The sequence below is a fragment of the Barbus barbus genome, assembly GCF_936440315.1.
Source record: "Barbus barbus genome assembly, chromosome: 47".
In the NCBI taxonomy this organism is placed as follows: Eukaryota; Metazoa; Chordata; class Actinopteri; order Cypriniformes; family Cyprinidae; genus Barbus; species Barbus barbus.
In genome coordinates, this window is record NC_136725.1 from 11463842 (window position 1) to 11478080 (window position 14239).

The 14239-nt window shown below is 36.5% G+C and overlaps 1 protein-coding gene across 1 annotated transcript in view; it reads left to right on the plus strand.

Annotated features, from left to right (window-relative positions):
* The window catches only part of LOC306866190 (protocadherin Fat 3-like), a gene marked incomplete at its 3' end in the record, with an annotated part of 57829 nt that overhangs the window by 4910 nt on the left and 38680 nt on the right, over nucleotides 1-14239 (plus strand). Inside the window, exons 3-6 of the mRNA XM_079411273.1 lie at nucleotides 4813-5130; nucleotides 9747-9808; nucleotides 13206-13520; nucleotides 13613-13823. Coding sequence (XP_079267399.1) covers nucleotides 4813-5130; nucleotides 9747-9808; nucleotides 13206-13520; nucleotides 13613-13823 — 906 coding nt within the window. The remainder of the gene's footprint in view (nucleotides 1-4812; nucleotides 5131-9746; nucleotides 9809-13205; nucleotides 13521-13612; nucleotides 13824-14239) is intronic.

Here is a 14239-nt window from a genome sequence, read left to right on the forward strand (position 1 = left end):
ATGCAAGAGTGAACTAAAAAGGCTGGTGGGATTTATGAAGGCCTTATCGGCAGAGCGCTCTGCTGCTTTGAGCAGGTATTGGTATTCCTGCCCACACTTTGGGAAATAAATCAGAGTGCTCTCTCACTCAGACGCCTGTCGAGAAACAAGTTCAGCTCTAATTTGCCTCTGAGATTTGGCCTCTTTTTCTCCAGAGTCAGGTTAAGTCCTTTATGTCAAAATCTCTGACACCTATGCAAAGGGCTGCTTGTGCTTCACATCCCCACACACTGCACAAGACTGATGTATTCTGTTTTTCTTTTTGAGAGATAACATATTTTTGGACCATAAGGGAGTCGAGGATCTTTACCACAAGCCCACTTCCTCTTACAGACTACTTTAGCTTTGATTGTAATTCAAGGGAGATATCAAGGGTTTTCCCATTGATGCCTGCATGGCATATAGAGGAAACTTCTCTCAGACCGTAACAAAGATGCAGATTTGGAGTAGAATGAAAGAGACAGGGAAAAGATTTATGCTGAAAGTGAAAAATGCCTTTTCAGCATGTTTAGGTGCAATGCTTGTGAACTCCAGATAATTCAAGATGCCTGGCATAAAAAGAACTGCCCTTGATCTTGTTTGTAGACATGAAGGATGAGTTGATGGCTTAGTTCTGCTTGATTATATTCTAAATTCAGGACAAACTATGAATATTTGATTGTTTACATCTTAAAATATGAACTACAGTTTTTCTCAAGGAATTTGAAATTAAAATGGTGACAACAAATGTTATGAATATTATAAAGTTGCATTATGGCTACCGTTTCACTTGCAGAAAAACATCTGCTATTAAACTAAATGGCATGCGTGTCAATGTGACTTGCATTTGAAATGGTTATTTTCTCTAATTTGCAAGTTCTTAGAGGATAATTGGGGCCTCTTTGTGATATTGCTAGCCACAAAACACATAATCATCCTTTTAAGTCTGGTGCAGTTGAAGGACACGGCACCGATTTTCTGCCTTCTAGCTCCATAAGCAGTCCTTGATGTTTATAATACACACCTGTTTGGTTGACTCTCATGAATAATGATAAATGCTAAAAGCAATGGCTTGTAAAGCTAAAGAGGCAGATGGATTTAGTGCTGCTTTCAATGACATGATCAGTGGTTTGAGATTCACAATCAACTGAAAGCCAATTGCAGCGTGTCAAATCGTTTGCATTGCTCTAGTCCCTTTCGCGACAGCAAATTAGTTTCTCGTGTTCAAATGCTTTACAAAATCAGGCACTTAGTGTAAATCTGTGTCTCTTTAATTTGAGCTGGGACAGTCCTCGTGTTTTGTAGAATTTCTGAGTCTCAGCGTCAGAACCTGTGGGACTCCATCAAAACAACCTCAGCTTCAAAGCTAGGATCTTTGAATCAAAACTGTGGAAAACATGTCTGAGTCTGTAGAGTCCTGTTCCAGACAGCAATGAAATCTTGTCACTTTTTTATGCCATCTGTCATATTTTTGACACGACTGATGTGGTTTCTCAGTATATGTATGTTTGTAGAGTGCTGTATTCTCAATGTGATCATTAATTACTTGTGTGACCTATACATTTACAGCAGTTTGGAATAAAGTTTTTTTTTTTTTTTTTTATATAATGAAAGTGTGTAATGTGATATGATGACATCAATTAACGTTTTGTTTCAGCACTGAGGTTATATAGTTATCTCATATATGGGTTTAAAAAGCGAACTTCATACATTTTTAACATCTTGGCGAATTTCAAAGGTTGTTTACTCCTGGAAAACTGTATGTAGGACATGCAATGTTTTCTATATTCCCCGAGTTGCAAGACGTGAATGTAATAAGAGTACTTTTGGCCGCATTTCAGTATTATTGCAGTATTAAAAAAAATCCAGCATGTTTAAAAGCAGAAGAAACGGCTCATTAGTGAACCTTCTCTCCATCCATCAAATTCAATTTAACTGGAACTATCTAGATTAATTGGTACACTTTTCATTTAACCCTCATTTTCTGTTTGGGTCTGAAAGGCTCCTATTTTTAGCCCAAACTGCTTATCATTTAAGTGCCAGGTTGATACTTGTTGACTTTTGCTAATCTTATGAGAACTGATCATAAAGAAACCTTTCAGCTTGATAACCTGCTTTAAATGGAGCAATCTTATTTAGTGCCTATCTGAAAGTCTTTATGCCTTAACGTTATTTATGACCTAAATTAAAGGTTTAATAATTTCTTTCCATTGGGTTTTGATTAGTCATTGGAAGACTGGAGGGATTGAAGACCGAAAAAGAGGTTAATTTCATTTCAATTTATTATTTTTACATGTAGCCTACATGACTTTAGACATACATTTAATACTGGTTTAGAGTTGCAAATTCACAAACTGCTCTTAATATGTCTCATATATATCTCATATTGCATGCTATTGTATTATATATGTGATGTTTTCACACAAAAATTTAAAATCAGGTTTCTTTTGTAATTTATTATGAATAAAATGAGATTGTATTGACACATGAGCAGCTGGCAAATGAGAGGTCCGCAACACAATCATGTAAACACATAAAAACTTTTTTTTGTGTGTTTTGAAGTGGTTTGATAATATAGTGCTGCAGGAAGGGGTGACAATTTTGTAGGCCAAAACCCAGAAATGAGTTAGCATTTTGGCACTTCCAATTCCATTGTCCTAAAGTCCTGAAGGGATTTTTGAACGGCTTTGTTTAAATGCCAGAAATAAGGTCTGTGGTTAATACAAGCTCGAGGTATTTTCACATTCTATGCTATGACTTCCAATACATTAGTAATACCCCTTGCGAGTTTTTATAGCACACTGGCATAGTTTGGGTCATAGGTCATAGTTTGGGCATATTTTATGCGAGTTGCTAGCTGTGGGCAAGCGCTCCCTCATTATAATCCAGATTCAACATTAGAATGCAGGTAAGAGCAAGTTTATGGGTGCATTCACCTGTTGTGAATCCGTCTGAAATTTTGCATGAGAACGAACACAAAATTATTAGTGAACGAGGCCAAAGTACTCTTTAAGACTTTGTTCGTCTGATTCATCTGTATGTTTTGTGGTCTCGCGCTCCCTTTAGCAGGTTGATTAAAAAGTAAAATAAGGGGAACTGGTTTTGTTTTTCTTTGAAGGTGTGTATTGTGAATATAGCAGATTTCCTTCAGGCAAACTGACCTGTCACGCTGTGTTAGCTCACTGAGCAACGATTCAGTCAGCTTCAGATGTCCCTGTTTAGTTTTCACCCATATCCTTTGTGTCTTTGTCCCCTCGGGTGTCCTACTTCTCAATGCTTTTAAGGTTTTAGTAAGAATCAGGGACCTGCATGCTGTGTGAGTACTCCTCTTTTTTTTCCCCAGCTTCTGCTGGCTGTGAGGGTCGGAATCCCCTCGGCTGAATCACTTCACGGATGGTTGGTTTTGTTCTGTGCCATGGTTGACCGATCGACTCATTGCATTGCATTGCATAGCCACGAAATGGGTCATTCTGTCAGCGACGCCCCTTCCTATCACTGATCGTATTTACATGTGCCCGTGATGCAATGTCGAAGTGCTCCTAATCACAGAATGGCAGAGCCAGCACTTTGGTCAGGAATGATTAGATGTGCTGTGCTGAAGACCTGAAGGTCATACAGTCTCTGAGTGGAGCTGTTGTACCCTGCGGTGGGATTCCCAGCCCATCTAAAGTTAGTGGTATGTCCAAGATGTCAGTTCGGATTGGACACCACCAGCTAAAAATCTGTCCGCTCAGCAAACATGTCCTCTGCAGAGTGTAACTGTATTACACCTAAAGTGTAAACCGACTGTTTGATACAATGTTATATAGAGGAGACCGGGGCTAGTTGTCACATTTCCATTTCAGTAGATTTCTCTTTCTTGTTGTCACACATCTCATGTATTTCATCACCACAGTATTTTTGTTTCTAACATACAAGATTACGGTTTACATTGTACAACTAGGGCTGAAAATAGTTTTAAGAGGATTTAATTTATTAGGATAAACAGAGGCATTAATTCTATTTAATTTATCATATATTAGAATTTATCACTAAATTAATGTATTAAATTGACAGCCCTATATATTATAATGCATAAATCTGTCATTTACACAAAATAAGCAAATCTTCAGGAAATACTACATTCACACAATATGTAAAAAGACTTTACTGTAAATTGTAGAAAACTATTTGTGACAACTAGCCCCTTTGACCCCTATAACAGTGATTTCTATGTAGTTCATTGCCACATTGAATAATTTATATGCATCTAATCGTTTCACAATTGAGTTGTGGGCAATAGATTGTAGTAAGAGAACGAACCTCTGCAAAAAAAGCATTTTCAGTGAATTGGTTTAGGTTGGTCTCAGGTGTTGTTGATAGTTGTGTAAATTTCCCTGGAGAAAATGTGAAGAGAAATTACACTTTTAGGCAGACCACACCAGCTCTAGTTTTGAAACACTCTGCTGAATTGACTCTGGTTTCTGGGAGTGTGTGTCTAAAAACATTAATCTTTCAGCCTGACTGTAATCTCCTCAAAATGTTAGGCACATTACAGTTTAATAAAGTTTGACACCAAAGTTTGACTCATGGTAGGGTTGGATGATTTTGATGTGTAGTTTAATCACAAACCAAGTTATGGATAGCTTGAAAAATAAGTGAATGTTCCCTGCAGCTCACTCAGGCCAGAGTGTTGATCGCGGTTGATGTGTCATAAAAAATGTCATAAAAACTCACAAAGTGTGTGAAGTAGTACTTGTTGAATTCATCAAACAGGTGATCGATATTAAATATGTTTTTTCTCTGTTCTTACAGGAATGATTTACACCACTGGCAGCCTGGACTGCGAGACTCAGGAGTCATACTGGCTAACGGTGTATGCAACGGACCGTGGCGTGGTGCCGCTCTCTGCCTCTATTGAGGTGTTTATCCAGGTGGAGGATATGAATGATAATGCACCTTTGACCTCTGAACCCGTATACCACCCGTACGTCATGGAGAACTCTCCCAAAGACGTGTCTGTGGTCCGGATCCAGGCCCAGGACCCAGACGTTACTGCCTCAGATAGCCGTCTCATGTATCGTATCACTGCTGGGAATCCTCAGAACTTCTTTTCCATTGATTCCAACACAGGTAATAAAAAAAACTTATTTTTTTTTTTTTTTTTTTTTTTTTGCTCTATGAAGAAACAGATATATTTTTCAGATACAGTGGTGTGAAAAAGTGTTGGCCCCCTTCCTGATTTTTTATTTTTTTGCATGTTTGTCACACTTTAATGTTTCAGATCATCAAACTAATTTAAATATTAATCAAAGATAACACAAGTAAACACAACATGCAGTTTTTAAATGAAGGGTTTTTTTTTATGAAGGGAAAACAAAATCCAAACCCACATGGCCCTGTGTGAAAAAGTGTTTGCCCCCCCCCCCCCGTTAAAACATAACTGTGGTTTATCACACCTGAGTTCAGTTTCTCTAGCCACACCCAGGCCTGATCACTGCCACACCTGTTCGCAATCAAGAAATCACTTAAATAGGACCTGACAAAGTGAAGTAGACCAAAAGATCCTCAAAAGCGACCCATTATGTTGAGATCCAAAGAAATTCAGGAACAAATGAGAAAGCAATTGAGATCTATCAGTCTGGAAAAGGTTATAAAGCCATTTCTAAAGCTTTGGGACTCCAGCGAACCACAGTGAGAGCCATTATCCACAAATGGCGAAAACATGGAACAGTGGTGAACCTTCCCAGGAGTGGCCGGCCGACCAAAATTACCCCAAGAGCGGGGTAAACACAAAAGACCCCACAACAATATCTAAAGAACTGCAGGCCTCACTTGCCTCAGTTAAGGTCAGTGTTCATGTCTCCACCATAAGAAAGAGACTGGGCATAAATGGTCTGCATGGTCTTTCCAAGACGAAAACCGCTGCTGAGCAAAAAGAACATAAAGGTTCGTCTCAGTTTTGCTAGAAAACATCTTGAAGATCCCCAAATCCCCAAAAAACTTTTGGGAAAATACTCTGTGGACTGACGAGACAGAAGTTGAACATTTTGGAAGGTGTGTGTCCCATTACATCTGGCGTAAAAGTAACACAGCATTTCAGAAAAAGAACATCATACCAACAGTGAAATATGGTGGTGGTAGTGTGATGGTCTGGGGCTGTTTTGCTGCTTCAGGACCTGGAAGACTTGCTGTGATAAATGGAACCATGAATTCAGCTGTCTACCAAAAAATCCTGAAGGACAATGTCCGGCCATCTGTTCGTGACCTCAAGCTGAAGCGAACTTGGGTTCTGCAGCAGGACAATGATCCAAAACACACCAGCAAATCCACCTCTGAATGGCTGAAGAAAAAGACTTGGAGTGGCCTAGTCAAAGTCCTGACCTGAATCCTATTGAGATGCTGTGGCATGACCTGAAAAAGGCGGTTCGTGCTCGAAAACCCTCCAATGTGGCTGAATTACAACAATTCTGCCAAGATGAGTGGGCCAAAATTCCTCCACAGCGCTGTAACGGACTCATTGCAAGTTATCGCAAACGCTTGATTGCAGTTGTTGCTGCTAAAGGTGGCCCAACCAGTTATTAGGTTTAGGGGGCAAGCACTTTTTCACACAGGGCCATGTGGGTTTGGATTTTGTTTTCCCTTCATAATAAAAAACTTCATTCAAAAACTGCATCTTGTGTTTACTTGTGTTATCTTTGATTAATATTTAAATTAGTTTGATGATCTGAAACATTAAAGTGTGACAAACATGCAAAAAATAAAAATCAGGAAGGGGGGCCAACACTTTGTCACACCATTGTATATTAGATTATATTTTTTAATATATTACCAAAGATGCAAACTGATTTAATTTTTTCCCAATTAATTACAGCTAAATTAGGCAAATCACATTGTCGCATATATATATGAATATTTGCTGGAAATTATAAAGATTTAAATTATAAAGGTAATTCAAAGATGAAAAACAAAATGTTTAATTATAGACTTGTTCATTTTAAATATACAAATAAAAACATAATATAAAAATACAAATGTAGTAACATACGTAAGATTATACTGCATACGTTTGTAATAAACATTTTTAATGAAATACACATCTAAAAAGTATTTGAAATACATTTGTTTCATGCTAAGTATACTACAAATACATTTACATACTTATGTACTTAATTTTTGTAGTTGTGTTTTAATTTTGCAGAAGTAGTGCTGAAGTCTAACTAAAGATATACTGAAGGAAATTTGTGTTAAAGTGGACCTATTGCAAGTAAAATATCTTGCATTTAAAGACTGATATTATTCAAATGTCATACAGTCTTCATCAATAGTGACATTAAAACATATTTTAGGCTTAATATTAAGAAATTTGCATTGTGCACAGTAGTACTCCAAATAAATTAATTAATTCATTTTTATATCAGTAAGTCTTGAGTGATATGTCAGTAATAGATTTGAACTAAAAATGTATTAAATATATTATTTGTTTTACTAGGGATATGAGATTATACTGCACAAATTAGTCACATTTTTAATATAAAAATAAGAATTTAGTATTATATGTGAGATTATGTGCATGCATTTGTAATTTGCAATTTGTATATAAAAACAAACATTTAGTCATATATATGAGATTACATTTAAAAAAATAAAACATTTGTAATATATTAAATTATACTGCATACATTTGTCATTTACATTTTTAACCTACAGAAAATAAGCAAATCTACAGAAAATAAATAATAAATAATTGATTTTCCTCTGAATATGAGCAAATAATATTTGATCATATTTTCCTTTGAAATTTCAGCGCACTGTCCCCCAGTCCAATCTCCCATCTTTCACAAGTACTACTAAACAAACTGAGCAGCACAGGCTGTAATCTGCTCAGCGTCGGGACATTCTAGTGTGAAGTGTTAACACACATGCCGAGCTCTGATCCCATGGCATGCTGGGTGCATGCTGCATTGCTGATTACACCGAGGTGCTGCTTTCCTTGTCATTTGAGAAGTGAGTCATGGGAGCTTATGTATGCAGCTGTAGTCAGTGAATTAATTAAACAATGTTTGGTTGCCAGCAGGAAAGCTTTTCATTCTACTATCGGCAAATCCCTTCAAGGCAGCATGTGGCACCACATATTTACACTGGAATACAGAGGTTTAAGCTCAATAAATCTTACTCAGTATATATAATGAGATGTGAGCGAGTGTTTCATGCAATGATATGTAGTGAGCAGAGAGGTAACACTGCATTTCACTCTATATGAAAGCTTTTGAGTGTTCAAGGATGAAATATATGAAATGTATGAAAAACAATGTGGAAGGAAATTAAATTATGGTCGAATCAACCCAAAAGTATCAAAGCTTGAACGTTTTATAGTTTGACCCTGGACTGCAGTCATAGATTCTACTTTAGCTTCAGCCGCTGCTGGGAAAAAGCCGTTGTAATTGCTCCCCACTTATCTAGCTCTCTTTTTGTGATTGTCTGTTGAACTCAGCCTAAGTGTTCAGATAAATTGCATTGCGAGCGCTTTTATAAAAACAAATGTGCTGTGACTAAGCCAGCAACCAATTACTGCACCCTGAAAATAGAGAGTGCATGTTTGATTATTAGTTTAGAGCACTTGCCTCTAATAGAGTCATATCTTATGCGATTTCTTTTCGTTACAAATGCCCTCCTGACAATATCTTTATACTTAAATGAATGGCTTATGAGTGAAAAATCCTTCTCTTATACTTTCCTTTTTGTGCTTTAGTCCCTCATCGCCTCTGTGAGTTCATAGCTTCTCTAATTTCTCTAATTGAGTCTCTCTGGATGACACACATAAGGGAATACTGTGGATTCCAGCAGTGCAATTCAACCTGTGCCATCAGGAGTACTTTTGTTGCCATGGTTATGTTTCACAGAGAATCGCTGGCTCAGAAAGCACATACAATAGATTTATGTTAGGTAAATAATGGGAACTTGCTGAAATGGTCACATTGTTCTACAAAATGATGAAATTTGCGGTATGTTTGTACAGAGTGTATATATATATATATATATATATATTTTTTTTAAAACATTCTCACGTATCACTTTGTTCGGTGGAAGTCAGAAGGAGAAATGCACTCTCAAGCTTCAAAAAGGATGGGAAAACACCAAAAGTATTATAAAAAGAACTATACCACTATAGTTTGCAAATATAAGTTACGCATTATTCAAACTTTTCTTTTCATGATCGAGGCAAAGTCATATGGGCTTTGAGTGAGATGAGGATGGGTAAGTATATTTTTGTTCTCTATTGCTTTTTGAAATTCTCAAGCCCTCTTCTCTACAGCTTGTCAGTATGTCCACAGCAGGAATTGTTGTCAAACCCATAGACCTGCTTAAACTTATTTACCTTCAGACTCCAGCATCCAGATGTCTTGTGCCTTAAGGAAGCATTCATATTCAGGAATGTCTTCCTGTTCTCAGTCTCTGCTGTTCTGTCTGCACTGAAGTGTTTCAAAGCCACTAGGGGTTTGAAAAATAACCCTATGCATTCACCACATACCATCTGTGGGTTTACGCCAAAGGCCTGTGTCATGAGCTGCTGTTTTTTCTGCAATAAACAAAGTGTTGTGTAAATTTATGCACCCTTGCTGACATGTTATTAATCATTGTCGAGTGGAGCGGCTTTCCATTCTGATTGTTGCAGCGCTTTCATTGCACAGTTGTCAAGGAAGTTTTCAGCTTATTCGAGTTTATAATTTTTAATACATGTTTTTCAGGACTCATCACCACGACGTCAAGGAAACTGGACAGAGAGCAACAAGCAGAGCACTTCCTAGAGGTAGTGAATACTTCTTGACCTGTGCCTTAAAAGAGTAATTGAAGCGAGAAAAGAAAAACTGCCATTATTAATGATGCTTTCCATTTGAAGTTCAGTTTGGGATATTCCATTTTGATATCACTGTCTTAAGATATTTAAAAAATTTATTTATTCCTGTGATGACAAAGCTGTTCAGTGTCACATGATCTTTCAGAAATTATTCTAATATGCTGGTTTGGTGCTTAAGAATAATTTCTTATTATTATCAAAACAGTTGTGTTGATTAATATATTTGCATTTTGCTTTCAAGCTTAAAAAAAGACAAAAGACTTAAAGCTCTTATCAAAAGACAATCTACATTACATGTTAAGACCGATGACGTCAAACAGTTGGATTTGAATGTGAATATGAAATTGAATGGAGGGAACGATTTACAGTCAAAAATGACTTATTGAAATATATAGAAATATTGTAAGACTTCAGAAGACTTGGAATATGTAGAGTTGCATACATAGGGGTGGGTGATTTTATATCACAATATGAGCAATTTCATTTCACGGTACTGATATATATCACAATATAGTAATTTTTGCTTTAAATCAAAATGATTGATCCCATAGAAATGTCATAATTCCTGCCACCAGTATCTGTATATAAAAAAACTAAAACTAGTCAAAAAAAAAAAAAAAAAAAAAAAATCTCAAGCTCTCTCATGTCTATCGGTATATCGCCCACCCCTGGTATGCTATATTTTATGGTGTATTTATGGTTTGTACTGTTTGGAGTTTGACAGCCATGAACTTTCATTGTATGGAAAAGAGGAGCATGTTCATTCTTTATATTTCCTCTTTTATATTAAATTTAAAAGTTTTTATTTTTAGGTGAACTATCCCTTTAAGAGCAAACGCATTTATTAATCGATTCTCAAGGGCAGTTTTATTAGTTTATAAAATGAAGTCATGTAATAGTCATAAGTGACACAACTATGATGTAACTCCTGTACAAAGCAGGCTAAAATGATTACCCATCAACAGCCTCAAAAATTTTATTGATTATCATACATGATACACACTGACTTATTTATTGATCTGTTTCAGGAGCACATTTGTCTGTCCGATTAAATAGTGAGATGCTACCAGTAACCTACTGAATTAATTTGAATATAAGGAGAATCAGTTGTAGTATCGAGTGAGGAATGGATTTACACATGTAAAGGCAACAGTGTTTCCATGTGCTTTTTAATTTCAAATGTCTTATAATTAGGTGCAGTACAGCAAACAAAATTTGCATTGAGTGACAGAGAGGATAAAGCCAGAGCTTACTGACCAAGGACTCTTATTTAACACCAAAACACGTGCAGATGTGCACATTTTCATACAGTCTGGTGAGCAGCTCTTAAATTTCTGATCAGTCAATGAGGGCAGTACAGTAGCACTGATCAATGGGATGGGTGTGGCTCCCCGTGATCCCTGCTCTACATGGACCGAGCGGAATGAGGGCCATTGATTTTTGTGTTCACTAAATGATGATGCACTCTGCAGCAGACTTCAAGTTTCAAAGTTCATATGTTACATCTAGTGCCTCAAGGTGCCTGCTTTGACAGCCGCCCAGGCATCAGCGTCTCCAGCGTGTGGCGCTGATGGCGGATGGTGGCCATTAAAGATTTAGTTCGTATTGGCTTTCATGATCCGCTGCTTCTGAGTTTTGCTGTGGTGTAAAATGCCCCTGGCCCCAATTTTGTAGCCACTGTCAGATCAAGTTCTGGGAATATTCAGTGGAGCTCCATGAAGAAGAGTGAGATCAGTTGGCTTATTGTGTTGTTTTCTAAAGAACACATTGTATTGATGTATATTTCTATTCATTTATTATAAATAGAGGATGAGTAGGGACAGTTTTGTTTATAGGTATTTTAGTCTTTTATTAGTGCTTGCAAACGATTAATCGCAATTAATCGCATCCAAATTAAGTTTTTGTTTACATAATATATGTGTGTGTACTGTGTATATTTATTATGTATGTATAAATACACACACGTATTTACATGCATATATTTATATTCATATAATTTAATTTATATATTAATATTTCATATACAAACATAACATATTTTTCTTAAATATATACATGCATATGTGTCTATTTATTTATATATATATATATATATATATATATGTGTGTGTATATGTATATATATATATATATGTATATGTATATATATATGTGTGTGTGTAATAAATATACACAGTACACACACATATATTATGTAAACAAAAACTTAATTTGGATGCGATTAATAATTTTGACAGCACTTGTCTTTTTTTATTTATCTGGAGAACAGAGAGAGAGATGTAGAGTTGCTGTGAAGTTGCTAAGGTGTGTGAATAGTTTTTGGCTCATTGCTGTGGGGTTTCTAGGGTAGTTGCTAAATGGTCACATACTGGCCCAAGTCAAAAGAGCCCATCTTCAAGGCCCTAGATATGGCTGGAGTCTCACTCCTTTAATGTAAATCTGATATATATATTTTAATGTCTGCTTGCCAGAAATCTGGTTGATTGCTTAACTTCAGCTTTCATTTATGTCAGTACAGATGGCATGGGATGATTTACAAGATTTAAAGAACAGAAGTAAAATATACTCTCAAATGTGCAATATGTTATGGTGAAGTATTTTGGTTTGATTGTATAAAAATTAAAAGGTACTTGTGCAAATTAATAGATGCAAATCAAATACTAATTCACAAGTTTGAAGTCTCTCATGCTTACCAAGACTGAAAAAAATATTACTACAATTAAAAATAATGATTTCTATTTTAATATATTTTAAAATGTAGTATTTTCCTCTGATGGCAAAGCTGAATTTTCAATACTCCAGTCTTCAGTCAGTGTCACATGGTCTTTCAGAAATCATTCTAATATACAGACTAGCTACTCAAGGAACATTTCTTATTGTCAGTATTGAAAACAGTTGTGCTGCTTCATATTTTTGTAGAATCCATAATGTGTTTGAATAACAATTAGTAAAAAGAACAACATATATGTGGAATAGAAACCTTTTGTAACATTATAAATGTCTTAGTCTTATTAGATCAATTTAACTTACCGTATTTGAAGAAAATATTCATTTATTTCAAATAAAAATCTTACTAACCCCAAACGTTTGAAGGGTAGTACATGTAATTTGGGTATAGTATATATAAGAAGTATATATTATACATACAGGTCATGAAGACATGAGTAAAAAGATATCGCATGAATGAAGATACAACGAGGAAACGTTTGTATAGAGTAAAAAACTCCATTTGCAGCTTCCTTGACCTGGTAATATTGGATATTGCCACTGAAATGAAAATATACTGCCTATTTTTTCTTCAGAAGCTGTGGATTTTCCCCATAATTTGGTTTATATGTGTTTTATCTAGGTTACAGTTATGGATGGAGGAGGGATCTTCAGGCAGTCCACTGTCTGGGTGATAGTGCATGTTCAAGATGAGAATGACAATACGCCTGAATTCAAAGAGTCTGTGTACCGCATCAGCCTTCCGGAGCGGGACCGTAACAAACGCGGTGATCCTGTCTACAGAGCCTTCGCTTACGATCGAGATGAAGGGTCCAATGCAGATCTCACTTACAGCATCGTGGATGGAAATGACGATGGCAAATTTGTAATCGATGCCAAGACAGCCATGGTGTCTTCCAGAAAGATGGTGACAGCTGGTGGCTATGATATACTCACGGTAAAGTGTCAGACAGATGGGCACTTCAGTGGATATTAAAGAAAGTTGTTTCATCATAACGTTTTCAGATTTTTTACTTCATATTTTCTCAGATAAAAGCCATTGACAATGGGACCCCTCAGAAGTGGTCGACTGCCCGTTTGCATGTTGAATGGATTCGGAAGCCCATGCCTTCTCCACTAGCCATGCGATTTACCGCAGCCGTTTACAACTTCACAGTGGCGGAAAATGCCAAAGTGTACGAGTCAGTTGGAGTGGTTTCTGTTTGGCAGACAGAAACTCCTTTATGGTTCGACATCATTGGTGAGCATAAATAATGCAGCAGCTTCAGTCATAAATTAAGTCGGGATGCAAATTTTTATGTCCCTGATATTACTGATGTTACTGTCTGCTTTGGACGAATTGCTTGTGTTGTAGCATTCCTCAGTTGCTTCACATAAAACCATGCGGGTAAATGTCATTTAAAGGAGTGGATATCTGTGGTAAACTATTCTGACAATGATTTACTCCGTTTGCTTGTTGCTTACAGCTCTTCTATATATTTATCATTTGCACCTATACTTTCTACTCAACAGAAGATTCATGGATGGTTAAGTAAAATATGCAAAGAGGGTCATTTTGATTAAACCCTCTCAGTATTTGGGATTTCGCTGAGCATTGCAGACGTTGTCTCACATGTTGGAATTGCTCGTGTAAATTTTAGTTGGAAAACTCCTGAA